The 20,170-nt window shown below is 37.8% G+C and overlaps 1 protein-coding gene across 2 annotated transcripts in view; it reads right to left on the minus strand.

Annotated features, from left to right (window-relative positions):
- Window positions 1–20,170, minus strand: part of ZBBX (zinc finger B-box domain containing) — a 156,021-nt gene that overhangs the window by 92,660 nt on the left and 43,191 nt on the right. For both annotated transcript variants that reach the window (XM_063441033.1, XM_063441032.1), the window contains exons 7-8: window positions 15,691–15,786; window positions 1,973–2,134 (exon numbers count right to left, since the gene is read on the minus strand). In XM_063441033.1, the coding sequence (XP_063297103.1) occupies window positions 1,973–2,134; window positions 15,691–15,786 (258 nt within the window). The remainder of the gene's footprint in view (window positions 1–1,972; window positions 2,135–15,690; window positions 15,787–20,170) is intronic.

Genomic DNA, 20,170 nt, shown 5'->3' on the forward strand with positions numbered 1-20,170 from the left:
CACACACAAACACACAGGCAGGCAGCCACACACAGATACTCACACACACACACAGCCATACACACACACCGGGAGGCATCCACACACACAGAGGCAGGTAGTCACACACAGAGGAAGACAGCCACACACATACAGGCAGACAGTCACACACATACAGGCAGACAGCCACACACTGGTAGACAGTGTAGATTGTGTCAAAAGGACAAGGGACAGATAAAGTAACAGCCCAGATCTGGAACCCAAGTCGGGGACCAGTACTCATTACAGGTTGCAACAAGGTTTAAAAAAGGTTTATAAATGTGCCAATTTGTATTGAAATCTGCACTTTTGGTAAAATTAAAATAGGATACACTCTTCACACTTAAATCATTTCAACAAGCTAAAATGCTTCAGGTGTGTGGAGTGTTCTTTTAACCTCTTAAGGACCAAACTTTTGTAATAAAAGGGAATCATGACATGTCACACATGTCATGTGTCCTTAAGTGGTTAAAGGAGCACTATAGGGTCAGGAACACAAACATGTATTCCTGACCCTATAGGGTTAAAACCACCATCTAGACACCCTGGTCCCCTCATGCCTCCCTAAATATAGTAAAATCTTACGTGTATTCAAGTCTGCAGCTGCTAACTTTTCCCCTGTTTCCTTTAGACCTGCCCACTGCCTGCTGACATCAGCAGAAGTGGTGGCCTGATCCAATCACAATGCTTCCCCATAGGATTGGCTGAGACTGACAAAGAGGCAGATCAGGGGCAGAGCCAGCACAATTCAAACACAGCCCTGGCCAATCAGCATCTCCTCATAGAGATGAATTGAATCAATGAATCTCTGTGAGGAAAGTTCAGTGTCTGCATGCAGAGGGAGGAGACACTGAATGTTTGGATGCATTTTAGGCAGCAATGACCCAGGAAGGATCACTAAACTGTAATGTAAACACTGCATTTTCTCTGAAAAGACAGTGTTTACAGCAAAAAGCCTTAAGGTAATGATTCTACTCACCAGAACAAATGTAATAAGCTGAAGTTGTTCTGGTGACTATAGTGTCCCTTTAACAAAGCAGTTTTAGAGTCTAGATTACGCCATACAGGTGCAGAATCACTGCTCAATTCTGCCATCTGGGAGTTAAATCACTTTTGTTTCTGTTTATGCAGCCCTAGTCACACTCCCCCTGGCTGTAAATCACACAATAAAGAAATGGTAATAACTTGGTCAGATACAAACTTGCTTTAAAAGTTTTTATCTCCTGCTCTGTAAATTGAACTTTAGGAGGCTCCTGCAAGGTCTACAATGCTATTAACAGAGCAGGAGATAATAAATTCCAGATTAAACAGACTGTGCAGATAAAGGAACAAAATATCCAGATTCTCTTTCCAGAAGTGTTTAAGAAGGCTGTGCAAGTCACATGCAGGGAGGTGTGACTAGAGCTGTATAAACAAAGAGATTTAACTGAATGACAGAGAATTGAGCAGTGAGACTGTATGGGGAATGATCTATACACCAAAACAGCTTCATTAAGCTAAATTTATTTTGGTGCCTATAGCGTCCCTTTCACTTTTTTTTTCCATCAGCGTTTAAGTTTCATGATAAAAACATTTCATTTGTGTATTTAAGATATGTTGTGTGTATGCTTGTGCATGTGTTTGTGTATGTATATATGGTGTTACAACCCGATCTGAACAATCGGGTGCCATGTATTACTGAATTGCAAGTATAGTAAACCTCAGGAAATGTTTATGGTAAGGCTGTTGACAGAGAGTAACTTGTTGCTTGCAGTCATACTCTAGTTATCTGAAAAATCACAGAGATCTTAGACAAAGAGCTAAATGGACTGACTGAAAACCACATGAATAACTAAATACGTGTGTGTTAGAGCAGACATACATTTGATATATTAATAAATCATGTGTTAAAGGCAACAATGTAACCCGACTAATAAAAATTGTATTTATTTATTTTTTTAAGCAAATTACTAACCTTTTCATTGGCATTTTGCTTTAAAACAGAGGGAGAAATACCAGCTGAGACCATGTCACGACTAAAATCTTTGTCTGAAGCAAGTCTTTCTCTTGATTCCTCGCAATTCCGTTGAATTTTAGGCTCACGAGAAACATCTAATTTGCCATCTTGAGATTTTCCCTGCAAACATGAAGTATTACAAGTAAACTGAATTGCTGAACAATTTTACTGCTGACATAAATGCATGAAATTAGCAACCCACTGGCTCTCAGTATGTTGTGGAGATATTTCCAATGGACATTTCACTTTCCCTGTACTTTTTATGCATGCTAAATTTCTTCTTGAATCGTCCATACTTAGCTCATTATTTCAAAAGTATGCAAATTGGCACAGAAGAAGTGTACTTAAGGAAACTGCTAAAGATGTACAGAATTGTCTTTTACAGCAACATTCTCCTCGAGTGCTTGCACTACATTTATCTTTTGAAACCAGAGAAAAAAAAAAAAAAAAGCTGTGTTGAGTCCAGGTTATGCTTGAATTGGAAGGCGACGCACGGCTACACAGGATTTTGACATATTTTATTTTTATGACACTAAGCTTTGCATATGTTGGCAGTTGTAGTTCAATTACGTTAAAAACTAAAGGCTGCGCTGGTTCATGTAAAATACTATTTCATATTGTATGTAGGTGTAACGCAAGAAGTTACTTAATATGGCTAATTTAATTTACCTGTTTAGCAAATCATTTTCTGCCCAAAAGCAAATAAACAGTAAATTAGCAAAACCAATAGAATTTGTGTGTAGCTAGTGAAACTAATATGAACTAGCATATGGTATGATTATCTGTCATTGTGCTATGTTGCTGCAGTGACAGACTACCTTAATAGAATAGAGAGAGGAGCCTGAAATGGCATTTCTCTCTCCCCACTCAGTGTGCCCCTTCACTTGATGGTAAGGGATTGGAGAGATAATTGATATTATGATAGATCAGGTGGTTCCTAAGCCTCCTGGGCCAGATTCAGTGTCCCTTTATACAGACATTGTAAGAAGGACTGAGGCAATACAAAAATCAATAAAAAGTAACCTTTTATACCGTACAAAATACTAAACAATAATCTTTTTTGAAGGAGAAAGAAAAACAGCTGAGTAAACAGAACTGGAAACACACACCAATAATACGTATGGACATCAACATGGAGATTGACACATACTTTGTTTATTTTAATGTATCATTCCAAAAGTTCCTACTGCATACCCCCCCAAGTGTTCCTATTTAGCAGGAGAAGTCCTTATTTTGGATCCAAATCCCTGGGTCCCTCTTTTTTAATCTTCTCCTATTCTAGGAGCTCTATATTGTTGGGGTGTAACGACCACAGTAATATGCTTTAAATGGAAGATATACGTCTTAAGTATAAATTATAATCTATGCATGTCTCAGAACCTGAGAAAAACGTGCAGTTCTGAGAAAGCAGTTTGTACGTTCCTTATACTGTACTGAATATGCTGCATTAAGCCAATTTGTGTCACTTTCAAATCTTAAAGGAATATTATCTATATTATCTATACTATAGCGGTCCTGTCAATTACAAACTACAATATTTAAATTACAGAGTTAACTCCACCTATGGTGGCGGTCTACAGGAGGCGCTTCCTTCTTCGTACTGATTAAAAATTGGTCTAGGAATCAAATCAAATGATGCTTATAACAGTATTTGATTGGAGGAGTAAGGCATTTGCCCGTGCATACAAACTTATAATCCATTTCTATGGAAAGCAATGGATTGGAGGTAATTGTGGGTGATGTCAACTTGGATGCTGACATCACGGGAGGCAGAGATGGAGGCTGCAGTGGAGAATTGTCAGCTCTGGAGATGAATAATCATTATTTATCTTTATTTTTTAAAGCCAATTGAGGGGTAAGCAATGGGTGTGGATAGAAGGGGCACATATTTACTGCCACATAATATATATATACCTTGGTCATGGTTTAGTATTGACTGTAATTTTTACAGTCTGTTATAAATAAACTTTGCCCAAAACAATTACCAATAAGAAATCTTTAAACAAAATGGATGATTATGTGCAGGCTATATGTAAATGCACTTTAAGTACTAGTGTACATTGTGGTGATTTTATAACCAACATATAAAAGGTAGGCCACAAATGGTTAAATCAGAGACCCTTTTCAGTTTGATTCATTTGCTCTTAGGTGGGAGATGTAGGCAGAAACAGGTGCTATTCTTGTGCAAAGTACTTAATATGTAGCAATCACCATGGAAACCAATAGAATATCTCTCAACATTGAACACTTTGCACACAAAATAGCATCTGTTTTACCTTGATAAATCTCACATTAAGTTTGAAATACAATTGCCAATGCCAGATGTCAATGTTTAGTCAATAAATCCTTTGTTGTCAGAATGGTGGTCAGACAAAGGCAAGATTGATTGCAAAGGGACACACCAGGGCAAGAGCAAGGACAGTGACAGAGGTCAGAAAGATAGTAAGGCAGGAAGCAGATAACATTTATTAATGTTAATTAAAAATACCATCTGTAGCTTTTTACAGATACAACTAGTCTATTATCTACTTATCAGAGATAAGAGAAAATTGAGCATGTGCATACAATAACATACTGCCTTTAGCACTTCAAATGCCTTGTGATTTATTGTTAGATCAAACATTAGAGAAGGGATTACGTACTACACTTAATTGTTAAAGCCACCAAAAACTAATGATAAACAATTATGTGCATATGAAAAAATTTAATCAATCAAGTGATGGTCAATAATTATAATATGGTATTTACTATGTTAAAGCCACAGACTATTATGCATATGTTACAACCAACCATCTATTTGATATTGGCGTGATGCACCCTTTAATGCGGTGTTTAAGTGCACGCAAAATCCAATATGCCACGGGACTTTACTTAATGCAAACCAATAGTAAGGTCTTGTAATGCCTTTATTTTTTTTTCAACAGTTATAAAATCCATGAAACTTTAGTCATGTTTTGCCACTGTTCATGCAGCGTTAAACAGACCAGAACATTTCTGAATCTCGTCATGTTCTATTTTCCTAACCAGCTTATTCAGAGTGGCTTCAGTGGGGCAGCACGAGTCTTTTTCTGCTTGAGCAGATTTACGGTGAGCAGCTGATCAGTCATGGACATACATAGAATCAATTTTATTGTGAGACACCCTGGCAATAAAGAATGATCACTGTTTGCAAGATCATTCTCATTATGAGGAGTGATATATAGACAGGCGTCTACTCTGCATATGCTGGTGAAGGCTGCTGTATTGGAATTTGTTGAAATGTCTGGAGTATTCTGTATGAGAAGCAGAAATTAGGAAGAGTGAGGAAATGTCAATCTCAGAAAGTACAAATTCTTTCATTTTGTATAAAACACCCTCTTCCCAGAAGACAGAATATGAACATTAGTAAAATACTAAGTTAAACAATATTTAAACCTAAATGGTATCTCACTGCAACACTGCTACCGTATACAGATGAGAATTGCGAGCTATAGCTGCTTTACTGCAAGAGCAGGATTATGTCTAAATGTAAAGCCTGCGATTAGCAAGTAAGTTTATGCTCATTTAGGCTGAAGTCATTTTAGGCCCAGCATAAGGCCACATGAAATAGAGCATGGACTTCAGTCAACTTGACAATGTACAGAAACCTTATATACAAAATGGAAAGTGGAGACATTAAAATACATAAACAGGTGTTTTGGGACCAGTTATAAAAATCTCTCGCTGGTACTTTCACACTGCTATACATGAACCTCACCAGATTTGTTATACATCAAGACACAACATACACCCACCACATTGGGGAGACTCTCTCGCTAGTACTTTCACACTGCTATACATGAACCTCACCAGATTTGTTATACATCAAGACACAACATACACCCACCACATTGGGGAGACTCTCTCGCTAGTACTTTCACATTGCTATACATGAACCTCACCAGATTTGTTATACATCAAGACACAACATACACCCACCACATTGGGGAGACTCTCTCGCTAGTACTTTCACACTGCTATACATGAACCTCACCAGATTTGTTATACATCAAGACACAACATACACCCACCACATTGGGGAGACTCTCTCGCTAGTACTTTCACACTGCTATACATGAACCTCACCAGATTTGTTATACATCAAGACACAACATACACCCACCACATTGGGGAGACTCTCTCGCTAGTACTTTCACACTGCTATACATGAACCTCCCCAGATTTGTTATACATCAAGCCTTTCCTGAAAACAAATATGACAATTTGACATGGTGGCACACACTAAAGTGTTCCAGTCAAGTTAAATAGCTTGCAAATGTTACAGATAAAAAGGTTATTTTTAGTTGAAGATTCAGTAGGTAAATATAAAGTATTCCCCTGTTAGTTCAACATTTCCAAGTACAGGGAGTGCAGAATTATTAGGCAAATGAGTATTTTGACCACATCATCCTCTTTATGCATGTTGTCTTACTCCAAGCTGTATAGGCTCGAAAGCCTACTACCAATTAAGCATATTAGGTGATGTGCATCTCTGTAATGAGAAGGGGTGTGGTCTAATGACATCAACACCCTATATCAGGTGTGCATAATTATTAGGCAACTTCCTTTCCTTTGGCAAAATGGGTCAAAAGAAGGACTTGACAGGCTCAGAAAAGTCAAAAATAGTGAGATATCTTGCAGAGGGATGCAACACTCTTAAAATTGCAAAGCTTCTGAAGCGTGATCATCGAACAATCAAGCGTTTCATTCAAAATAGTCAACAGGGTCGCAAGAAGCGTGTGGAAAAACCAAGGCGCAAAATAACTGCCCGTGAACTGAGAAAAGTCAGGCGTGCAGCTGCCAAGATGCCACTTGACACCAGTTTGGCCATATTTCAGAGCTGCAACATCACTGGAGTGCCCAAAAGCACAAGGTGTGCAATACTCAGAGACATGGCCAAGGTAAGAAAGGCTGAAAGACGACCACCACTGAACAAGACACACAAGCTGAAACGTCAAGACTGGGCCAAGAAATATCTCAAGACTGATTTTTCTAAGGGTTTATGGACTGATGAAATGAGAGTGAGTCTTGATGGGCCAGATGGATGGGCCCGTGGCTGGATTGGTAAAGGGCAGAGAGCTCCAGTCCGACTCAGACGCCAGCAAGGTGGAGGTGGAGTACTGGTTTGGGCTGGTATCATCAAAGATGAGCTTGTGGGGCCTTTTCGGGTTGAGGATGGAGTCAAGCTCAACTCCCAGTCCTACTGCCAGTTTCTGGAAGACACCTTCTTCAAGCAGTGGTACAGGAAGAAGTCTGCATCCTTCAAGAAAAACATGATTTTCATGCAGGACAATGCTCCATCACACGCGTCCAAGTACTCCACAGCATGGCTGGCAAGAAAGGGTATAAAAGAAGAAAATCTAATGACATGGCCTCCTTGTTCACCTGATCTGAACCCCATTGAGAACCTGTGGTCCATCATCAAATGTGAGGTTTACAAGGAGGGAAAACAGTACACCTCTCTGAACAGTGTCTGGGAGGCTGTGGTTGCTGCTGCACGCAATGTTGATGGTGAACAGATCAAAACACTGACAGAATCCATGGATGGCAGGCTTTTGAGTGTCCTTGCAAAGAAAGGTGGCTATATTGGTCACTGATTTGTTTTTGTTATGTTTTTGAATGTCAGAAATGTATATTTGTGAATGTTGAGATGTTATATTGGTTTCACTGGTAAAAATAAATAATTGAAATGGGTATATATTTGTTTTTTGTTAAATTGCCTAATAATTATGCACAGTAATAGTCACCTGCACACACAGATATCCCCCTAAAATAGCTATAACTAAAAAGAAACTGAAAACTACTTCCAAAAATATTCAGCTTTGATATTAATGAGTTTTTTGGGTTCATTGAGAACATGGTTGTTGTTCAATAATAAAATTAATCCTCAAAAATACAACTTGCCTAATAATTCTGCACTCCCTGTACAATCAAACAATGCCTAGTATGCAAACCTAAAAAAATAATACCATGCAGCCATGTGCACTGGAGTACAGAACACAGTAAACATCAGGTTAAAATAGCATGCCATATATCTGTTTGCTGACCATCTTGCTAGTGTGATGTATGTTTTAATTATCCGCAGAAAATCTTGTCATCCACACATTTAAGTGAAGTAAGGGTCTAATTTAAATTTTCTACTGTAACTATTTGCAACCGTTAAAAAAAAAAAATCCATATATTTATTTTATTACATGGAACACTTTTTTCGAGGGATTGTCTTTATTTGACCAATATAGCAATTCTGACAGGTCAAGTATTTACCAATAAAGGTACAAGAAGACTTGGAAAAAGGGTAATATATATTGCATTTTAACCCTTTAAGGACCAAACTTCTGGAATAAAAGGGAATCATGACATGTCACACATGTCATGTGTCTTTAAGGGGTTAAAAGAACACCGTTTTATGTTCTTCTCATCTTGGTTCAGATAAGAGGCAATGAAGCATTTAGATGCACATTTAAAAGTATATTTTTGACAACCATGCATATTGCTTTCTCCATTGGTGCCCTTGATTATAATCATCTAATTAATTTTAAAGTAAACATATCTACCGTAGCTCTGTGATTACTCCAAGATGTCCATCCCTTAACATGTAATGCAATGTCATTGAACTTTAATATTCTCTCTTTTTCTTGAAGGCCTTTTGCATGTTTTTCAAACAAAATAAAGTAGTATTATGTTGACTAGGCACGAAGACAAACAGTTTATAATAGTGCATGTCCAATGGATATTCCTGATTGATGAAATACTCATCTCCATAAAACATTGGAATTAAAAGGTTGCTCACTTAAGCAGACAGCGTTAGATAGATTGTCCCATTAACGCATGTTTTCTGCAAGTCTCCAATTAGGTGTCTTGACAGCAGAAGAAAGCAATTACTTTTCCATTATAAAAATAACTTTTCTAATGTTTTGTGCAGACAATATTTTCCAAGTGGGTCATATACCTCCACAAACAACATAAATGAAAAACCACAAGAGTATTTTAACATCATACTAGAATCAGTTTAGGATTTAGCTAAATCTGTAAATTAAGCTGGAACATTAACTGCAAAGCTTCTTTAAGACTGACTTTGGATTAACTTTCCTTAGTTTAATTAGAGCAATTTTAAAAAGAATGTAATTGACTATTTTTAAGTCATTCATTGTAAGAAACGTTCTTTACTCACATATATCACATAATTTGCATTACAACTGATTGGGTCTTATAGCTTTACTTAAATGTATTGGATTTCCATTTTAACAAGTGTATTGCTAGCAGTAATGCTTTGTGTCTTAAATAAGCAGGAAGAAATTGGAAATCTGTTAAAACAAAATGTGGAAAATTAAAGACTGCAAAGACTATTAGGATTTTCCTTTAAATTTCCAATATAAAATTATTCTCGATTTAGGTCAGGACTACCTATGTGATTCCTGGGAAAAAAAATCTGTGTTGCTTTTAAAGATAGCTTCTAGCAAGGTTACATGATCAGCATTTCAACAGCAATCACGTGACACCAGTGGATAAACAATGGATCCTACGCTACAGTATTAGTCACATAATCAGCTCTGAATGCTAGTGAGCAGGGAACTGATTAGTTTAGCTTCAATAACGATTCCCAAAACATATCACACACACATTAGACTTATTAACGATTAGCACCGTTAGAATTGGAAAGTTCAACATTTAATGCATGTCACATTCCGTGACTATTTTGATCCTCTGCCATCTAGTAGTACATCAAATTGTAAAAAGTAGCAAATCTAAAAAATAAGATTACTGAGAGTCCAAACTGCTTTCCATTAAACATACATTTGTTGTTTTTGAAAGATTATTTGAAAAAAAGAAATGTAGCATACAATGATGGGTTGATTGTGATAAAAAAAAAACACACAAAAAGATAAAAAGATATCAGTTTCTAAATTATACAAGCAAAGTTAAAACAGAAACTGCATTTAAGAAGACCCACTACAAAATTAAGCTGCCTTATTCGTGGAGAAACAAACAATGAATTAGTCAACACTGATGAACCTCTAATAGAGAAAGAAGATGACAAAGGGTCTTTAACCCCTTAAGGACACATGACATGCGTGACATGTCATGATTCCCTTTAATTCCAGAAGTTTGGTCCTTAAGGGGTTAAAGGGTATCTGACAAATACAATGTCATCTTAAATGATAGAGAATCCCATTTCATCTATATATTGTGCTAGCAAATGTCCTGATTTCTCTAAAATCATAGGTTAACAACAACCCTTTCCCCCTCCTCTCAGTCAGCTCAGAGTGCCAAACCTGTGCTGATCAACACAGAGATAGGAAGGCAGTACTCTGCATGTCTGTTATCAGGGAAACCCTGCTCTGTGCAGCAGCTTTCCTACTGGAATTCAGCCTAAAGGAAAGCAATGGCTGCAAGGGGAAGTAGGGAAGAGGGCCCATCTATATGTGAGAGCAGCAGCCGCACTGAAAACAAGAACCAGAATGAGTTATTACAGCAGCCTTGGACAGGCAAACTTAGAATGGAGAGAGAGAACAGATACGTTTTATTTACACAGTTTAATTGTCATAAATTGTTGGAGAACAGGGGTATGCAGGGAAGGGGTATCTTACAGCAAGCATAACACCCACAGAAAACATGATTGATGCTCTCAGCAGGAGTCAGGAGTAATGGAAAGTTAATAAAATGTGAGCTTTTAATAATATTAGGGGAAGAAACACTTATATGAACATGAGCAAAGCCAGATAGTTGGAAATCTGCAAGCCTATATCTGTAACAGGTATATGCCTTTCTGGTGACCATAATCATATCGATTCCACCTGTTACTTTGATGCTCATAATTGAGGTAGATTTATCAAGACAAGACAGCTGCTTCACTGGGTGTGAAGTGTTAAATGTTGAGATATTATATTGCTTTCCATGGTGATTGCTACTTATATAGCCCTTTGCCCTTGAACAGCACATGGAGATCTCCCCCGTAACAGTTAATACGCACACCAGTAAACTCTCTGGCCTTGCAAGCTTCAGGTTTGGCAGCAAACTCTAGGGCAATTAAACGATTTCCATGTGAGATAAATAGTATTTAGTCAATTTGTCAAAACAGCCATACTCAACCCATATTAGAAACAGTCATGTATCTTTAAAACCTTCAGCTTTACACCGCCCCACAGAAAAACAAACAGGCCAATTTTTAAGAAAGCACATTCTGCAGTGTGACAGATAGATCAGACTTTGTTGCACTATGCAATCATCACTGCAATATATGTAAATAATTATTTTATTAATTCATCTCAGGAGATTGCAATTATTGATAATACAATGTATTTTACGTCAAGGCAAAAATTCATACATGTGCAATGTTATATTTCTATATATATTCATGTGAACTGAACTAATCGTGTAATTAATAAGCTTCTCATGTAACAGTTCTTTTAATATTTAACATTACTTTATATGTATCAATCTAATTGCACTTTGTAATCTTAGCAGTTGAAATACAAAATGGGTTTAGGATTTCGTATACTTTGATCAGTTCATTTATCAGCAAACCATGCAAAATGAAGTGACCATATTAGCTCCCCAGACAAGCTATCGATTTATGTTTTGATGCCAACAGTGCTTGGCAAGTATAAGCTAAAGTGCAGTAGGCAGCTATAAGTCTAAATTACTATCTAGGCATCAACAGGCAATCATCCTACCAAACTAGCTTGTAAAGACTCAGTAGGAGTACTATTGCATTAGACAGACCACATTTAACACTTGCAGCACCTAATGGGTGTCCAACATATTGCACAGCAATGTTGGCACACAAAGTATTAATAGACAAATATTGGTGAAATTACCATATTTTATTTTTTAAAGGCATCATTAGGACAGATATCATCTTGCTTGGATTGTAATGCAGTTCCAAAGACAAAATTCTCCAAATACATAAAAATGAGAACAGTGATTTCAGAGGCAAAGGTGCTCATTAATGTACAACCAGTGTTTTAAGTTGCTCCGTTATTATTGCGCCATGTTCTTTGAAGACTACTAAGGTATTCGGGAACTGCAAAGAAGTACCCTTATTCTTGCTTTGTGTGACAACATTCTCATACCAGGCTGAGTATAATATGAGAAAGCCCTAGAGGGAGAAAGGTGTTGTGGTTTTTATTTCTGTTAATAAAGTATTTTTTGGCTATCTAATTACCTGTTTATGGCCATATACTTTAACAGCTATTTTTATATTTAAAGGGACTTTCCAGTGCCAGGAAAACAATCTGTTTTCCTGGCACTGCAGGTCCCCTCTCCCTCCCACCCAGGGATGTATTTACCACAAGGCAAACAAGGCATTTGCCTAGGGCGGCACTTTGAGGGGGGGGGGGGTGCCAAAAAATGCCACCCCAAGCTCCCAGACAAATGTCTTGTTTGCCTCGGGTATCTGGGGCTGTCCACCTTACTGTGAGTAAGTGAGTGTAGCTGTCAGTGTGTGTCTGTGAGTGAGAATGGGTGTGCTTGTGAGTGTGTGTCAGTGTTTGTATGTTATTTTATGTGTAACTGAGAGTGTGTGCCTGTGTCTGTGTGTGTCTGTCAGTGAAAGTGTGTGTTGGTTAAACAGTGTGTGCCAATGACTGTATGTGTGTGCCAATGACTGTGTATCTGTCAGTGAGTGTATATCAGTGCATGTATCAATGAGGGCATGTGTCTGTCAGTCAAAAAAATGGCATTGACACGAATTGGGGGGGGGGGCAAATTTAGATTTTCTGGGTGCCCGAATTTAGTCATGCCTAGGGCAGCACAAATCCAAAATACACCACTGCTCCCACCTCCCAATCCCCAGTTGCTGAAGGGGTGAAAAACCCTTCAGTGACTTACCAGAGGCAGCGACATGTCCCACGTCGTTTCTTCTTCCTCCACCGCCACTACTCCTCTTCATTACGTCAGCGGGTGGGTGAGACTGATCCCGCTCGCCGGCTGGCGAGAGCATTAGCGCTCTCTATAGGAAAGCAATTAAAATGCTTTTCATTGCTTTCCTATGGGGAAATGAGCGACGCTGGAGACAGCGTGAGGACGTCCAGCGACGCTCTAGCACAGGTTTTCTGTGCTATATTCCAGGAAGTGCCCTCTAGTGGAGTTAACCCTGCAAGGTAATTATTGCAGTTGATAAAAAAACTGCAATAATTACACTTGCAGGGTTAAGGGTAGTAGTAGTTGGCACCCAGACCACTCCAACTCCCTTTAACCTGACATCTGGAATTATCACCTTCTGCTGACAATCGACCAAAGAATCCATGGTGTGGATTATACCACTCAAGCCTGAATCATTGAGCAGTCAGTCTGCTTATTTTATTGTAATTATATTTCCAATTATCTTACTACTACTTACTTATATAGAGAGCACTATTGGCTGCTTCTTTTGTCATTCCACATAATCTACCTCAACATTACCCAGCTGTGATTTACTACTGTGTACAAAAATCAGAGAGCTGGTTATTGCTCTACCATATGTGAGTTGACATCTATTTTCAGAGTCATTTGTCCAATTGCACATTATCATATTGCACTATTGGTCCACCTTTATCTTTGCGTTTGTTTCATATGCTGGGACTAAGCAAAGCTACTCATGCCTTGTTTCCACTGAGCGGATCGGTTCGGGTGGGTACAGTTTGGAAGGTTTAGAATGGACCAGCCCATTCTGGTGAGCGTTTCCACTGCAAGTCAGACCTTCAGGGCCATGCGGGGTTTAGAAAAAATGCTCTTCCTGTCCACCAATCAATGGATTGTATAGTAGCTCCGCCCTAACTGAACCGTTCCATTTTCTATGGCCCTACATCTGAAGCAGGACCCTGAATGGATCGGTACGGTTCGCTTATATTGACCACTTTCATAATGGAAACCCAAAATAGCGAACCGTACCGTACCGAACCGAACTGATCCGCTCAGTGGAAACGAGGCATGCCATAGAGCTCCAAACTACACCTAGAAGATCTACTGCTGCATTTGACACTGTGCCTAACCTTTTGGTATTTTTATCTTTATATTTTAATGTTCCTACTTTTATATTTTTATGTTTATACTATAGTATCTTATCTTTGGCACTACCTGCATTCTGGAAAATACGAGCATTCCTATATTTATTAGCGTGGAACCACAATAAAATTGTAGTGCTCTTCACCAATAGTGGTGTGCTGGATGCTTACTTTCTTGGACTGCTACTGTGAATTGGATGACAGAGCCAGGCTTATATTGGACCCACAAAGTGGGACTTTTTTTAGAGCATGAGAGCAATAGGCATCAGATATAGGCTGAGAGCTTATCACTGCAATCTATAACTAATATATGTTGGTAAGGCTAAGTCTGAAGTACACTCCACACCAGCGGCAGAGCCACAAGCGCAACTGGACCCGCATTCAGTGTTAAACTTTTCTAAAATCAGTTTAACACTGAAAAGTGAGAAGGTGCTAGGGAACTCCAGGCACCACAACATTCAATGAGGTGAAGTGGTTATGGTGCCTAGAGTGTCCCTATCAAGAGAGGTGGTACACTGTTGCAACCTATAACACTAATGGATAGTCTGCTTACCTAATTTGAACAGTGGACATGCTGGAAATGCTGGGTACAGCAAACCCAATGACTCTCACTGGCAGAGAGTGGCAGGAGTTACACTACAAAGGGTCTAGAACAATGGTGGAACCTTAACGCAATGTAGGCACTGAACAGTAATGCCAATCACTCTCAATTATGTTTTACCTGGTTAAACATGATGGTAATTACATACTACGGCATCATGAGTGTTTGTATAACTGTAATACTATAATAAATGGTATTCATAAGAGTATTGATATGCCAAAACATATTTATTTAAAAAAAGAAAAAGAAAATCTGATTTGGATGGGGATGGGAGATAGCTTCACACCACTATATATACATGAAAAATAAAATAAAGATTGTGTCATGATAATTCTCAAATGAGTGCAACATAAAAGACAGGTGCCTTGTAATTGTTCAAGACTGTAATTTGCTACATGCTCATTAAATTGTATAATTTTATCATACCTGATTAACTTTCAAAACCGAAAGCGCAGCCACAAAACTGAGATGATGTTAATGGTTTCTGGCAATTAATATTTTTATTACAGTTGCAGTTGCATTTGTCTAATATATATATATATATTTTTTTTTTTTAACAAAAGAGTTTTACATAACTGTGATTCACATTATAATGTAAACTTGCTAACAGAAGCTATTTTCTGTAAGGGAGACAGTTTGTAAGTCACCAAATAACTCATCTGCATGCAAATAGATAAAAAAAAAAACAAAAAAAAAACGCAGCAATGCCAGGTAATTCATACCAAGGTTATATAAATCTGACTTCCTCGGATATATTTAGCTTACAAGGGTGTGCATGATGCCGTGAGGAATATTCTAACAAGAAAAGAGTTATAAACAAACATGTAACTCAATGTTTACATATTGCAAACACTATAAATTATGATGTTTAAACAATTTTGTAGGGGATCAGATATGATGTAGTATCTTTTCAAATAATGCACAAAGCGAATCACTGCACTAAGGTAAAAATAGCTTTTATAAAATAAAAACAAAACAAGGCAAAACCACATTTGTATAATCTGTTCATCTTGAAAAAACAGGTTAAAAATGCATTACTGTTCAGATGAGTAAGTTTATGGAAAATATGGTACCTGAATAGGCATAGATCTGTGAAGTTTTAATGCCCCCTTCTGGTGAATTTTGGCAAAGCATCCAGGACAGTAATCTTCTCCACACTCCAAGCATATCTTCAAGTGAATGTCAATGGATAGAAAAATAAATAAATATATAAATTCAGCTAAATTCTCCATCACATTTTAAAATTAAACTGACATTTGCTATTTTAACCGAACATGTCAAGTTGAATCTATCTTGTCAAACATTGGACGGAAAATCGAAATATTTTGGAAGCAGCATAACCATTATTGGAAAAAAATAACTAAAATGAAAGTCATAAACAAGTGATTTTCTGTGATTGCAACTAAATGTGACTTGAAACTGGCTTTAGGCTACCTAAATGAGCACCATGGGAAATGTAGTTCAGAGGCTGCGTCTGAGATATAAACGTTTAAAAAAAAAATAAAAAAAAAAAATCAGCATAAAGTTGCATTTTTAATTCCTGTAGTTATACAGAGGTTATTTATAGGCAGATGCTTATTATTTGGGGGAATTATAACATTTCACTTTGCAGCAAGATCTCGATTCCTGAATGGGCATCTGAGATCTTACGCCCACGCCAAATATTACTAACTGTAAATGTAATTCTCCATATTGTACAAGCAGCACATAACACAAGTAGTTGCCCTCTCTTCTCAACAGAGAATAGGTAGAACTGAAAAGGTTAAGAACAAAAATGCTGTCCACACCCCCATATTATTCTCTCTCCTCGCCATATAAAAGGGTAACAAGACCCTGGGCCCTCCAGTAAATGAAATGCTAACAGAGGGCCGAGGGATCCATTTTATTTCCGATTTATTGCAGAAATGGAAATCACTGCTGCCGCTTGTACTATGGAAGATAAAGATTTACAGTATGTAAAATTCATTTGTTTCCATATGTTAAAAATGACCATAACAGACGTTAAGTTAAGGCACAGGGCTGGAAGACACATTCACTTGTAGAACCCACAATTCCACAGTAAGGGAGCCCGAGGAATACTGTTCTTGAATCACTAAGTATGCCATCATCAACTGATGGGACTGCTCTTGATAAATAATTTACATTTGGAACACACAGTATCAGGAAGATTTGCCAGACAGTCTGCTAAAGCTCAGCATACCACTGGCTGCCTATTAAGAATAAGAGTACGTAATATTTATTTTAATAGGTGGTCAGTGTTTGGCTGACATCATTATCTGACTGTGCAGCACTGCCCCCAGGAAGCACCAATGTGTCCTTGTGGGGCAATGTAAACACTGCCTCTTCTCTGTAGTTGTTCTGGTGACTATAGTGTTCCTTTAATGCCAAAAGGAATGTGCATGGCAAGCTCTACCATACACTACTGGTGGTTATGGGGGGGGGGGGTAAAGTCAAAAACAATGCAAATAATGAAAATTATCTCAGGTTATTTAAAATGATATCATAGAATACCTTATAAAATAGCTTTGTGAAGCTTAAAGACACATGCATAAGATGAGAAAAAAAAGTGAAGTTAAACCCATAATTACCCCTACTTATCCCATCGATAAATGGTAACAAATCCTGTTTATATATATTATTTCTTTTTTTATTTCTTTTTTAAATTACTGACATGTTTATCAAACATTACAGCAGCTTTTAAAACCACTGAATAGTTAATTCAGGAAATGGAAAAGCTAAAAACAAAAAAGAAAGATTTAATGGATTCCTAAAAAAGACAGAACGAACAGTTATTAATAACTTGAAAAGAAAAATTTGATGGATTTTTTTTTAACCATAAGAAAGGGTTTTCTGGCTTCTGTTGAATGCTTGGTTATTTACTTTTTAATACCTTATCAGTGCTATCTGTCTTGTGAGAGAGGAAAGGACAATTATTCATCTGCTTTAACTGCAGGTTGGACATACTGAATAAAGCTGACTGGAGCATGCTAACACTCTACAACGGCCTACAGTGGTTACAGTGCTTTGAGTGCCCTTTTAAAACAATCTAAAAAGGAGATTTCTAAGGCTTTCTAGTTTAACCCCTTAAGGACACATGACATGTGTGACATGTCATGATTCCCTTTTATTCCAGAAGTTTGGTCCTTAAGGGGTTAAACCTCCATAGATTTAATAGTATACCATAATTATTAATTATAAACTTATAAAAGCTCTAATGGCAGATGAATCAAGAGAAAACAACAGCTTCTATGAGGAAGAAAAAGAAAAAGCAAGCCCTGCATTTATAAATGAATGTGTAATCGGAAATAATTATTGAGGTAGGCATTTATATGAATTAATATTAGTGGCAGAAGTCAGTCATGTATATGTCCCAACATTTGGCCAAGACATGTGTTTAAGGGTGTTTGTCTAGATATGTGTTCAGACGGCAGACTTTACATTATTGAAAAGTCACTTTGAGCACGGCCAAAACATTTTCACCAACACAAGCTCATTTCTAAGCAAATGTGTGGTTGTTTAAAGGGTTATTCTAATACCATGACCCCTTCAGTGGATTTGAGTCTGTACATGCAGCATTTCTGTTTTAAACACTGCACATACTGAGTGAAATCACTCTGCTGGCGGAGGTGAGGCACACCTATCAATCACTGTGGAGTCGTAAGCCAGCACAGATCAATAAGATGACGCGCGGCGTCTCTATAGGCGCATATGCAACACCATGTATCGTTATGGGTGTAGACGTAATTCATGCTTCAAAATTTACGCTGGAGAGGCCACAGCATCAACATTCACAGCCTAACGACATTGTTTCCCATTGTCCACATTTGATATCATGCGCCATGTCCTTGGCGCATTACGGGTAAGGGAATATTTGGAAAACACATTTGTTTGCGTTAAACATATTTTGTTTACCACAGTGCTAATCATGTATACATGATGTTGGGGTATAGATGCCTAGTACACTAATATATAAACAAACAGTTTTTTTTTTTTGTTTTTTTTTAAATAACATTCATTTTTGGGTAGTGAATGCATTAATGATGCTAAATAAGACTGAGCTGGTACAAACAATTCACTGCGATGTGTGTCTTCTAACATCACAGCCATGCCATGCCTAAAATAGCAAAAATCTGCCTGATCAACTGATGTGCATTAAATTAAGAAACCAAGTGTGATGCCACTGCAGAAAAGACAGAATATATAAATAGTTATGAACTCAATTATAAGAAAGAGGACGCATTCATAAATAAACTTTATGAAATCTGGAAGGTCATCAAATGTAAACACTATCATTTCAAAACTCAAGGTCTCTTTCACCTGAACAGTTCATTAAATTCTTAACTTGATCCTTCAAGTGTGACAGAAGAATTCTATGACAGAGTGGTAGGTAATCTAAATGGCACCTAATCGTGGACATTGATTACAGGAATTCTGATATTCGCTCATTACAAGACTAACTGTGCGAAAGCAAACTAATGTGTTTCCCATTTCGTTTTCTTTTTTCAAATAAATTAGAGATGGCTTTTATTTATTTTTCTTCCCTCTTTCCTTTTAATATCAGCTGCAAAACGCCTTAAAGGGACACTTCAGATCTCTAAAGTACAACTGATGTAGAATTATTAAAAAAATCTTATTGTATTTACATTGAATTGCTGCTCTAACTCTGTATTAACCTGATACTGTGACAAATCCTCCATTTTGTCCTCATAACCTGACTTCTTCATATGAAAACTACATTACATGACAGTATTTCTCAGCACATCTAATACAATAGACAAGGACAGTATTCTCCATAAGGATATGACTAACCCAGGAACTGTTGAATTTCCCCTAACTCGCAACAAAGTATAATTTAAAGGCCACGAGAACACAGTAGTAATGAAATGTTCTATTCATAAGAGACCTTGCACCTAACCACGAGATTTGACATCACCGACCGAGTAAAATGACGCTTAAGACCCCTTGTCCCCCACCCGTGTCCGAAAAAGTACCACCTCTTGGTGGGTGGACACGGAACTAACCACTTAGCTTTTGATCCAATTAATTATATTGATAGGTGGACACTAACCCAGACACTTAACAATTAATCCAATTAATGATGTTTATTCACTGATATCTTGATAATCAATGATGACGAAAATGTCTCTTAAAAGGGCCTGCGCGCCCGCTGATTCTGCACTTGCCAATAAATTTCCTCGAAGTTATTTTAACCTGAACTCCGTGTGTCAGACTGAATTACTTCAGCGTATATACGCAATTCAATTCTCTTTAATTTGGACAGGAACAGATAGACACTTAAACATTTTGGTTTACTGAAAAAGTACCATAACAACTTTGGCGCCCGAACAGGGACTCCGGGCTATGTCTGGCCGGTGAGCCGTCCTAAGGAAGACAAGGGTGGACGGAGGAATCCAGGGGGAAGGAAAGGGAGACTGATCACCTCCAGTTACACGGTAGAGACTTCTGCAGAGCCACCGGTACGTTCCGGCCCCTTTGATTGACCCGTCCACGTGTCTGTGACTGCTTCCCGGGAGGACATCAAAGACAGGTAAT

The sequence above is a fragment of the Pelobates fuscus genome, chromosome 2 (assembly GCF_036172605.1).
Source record: "Pelobates fuscus isolate aPelFus1 chromosome 2, aPelFus1.pri, whole genome shotgun sequence".
NCBI lineage: Eukaryota > Metazoa > Chordata > Amphibia > Anura > Pelobatidae > Pelobates > Pelobates fuscus.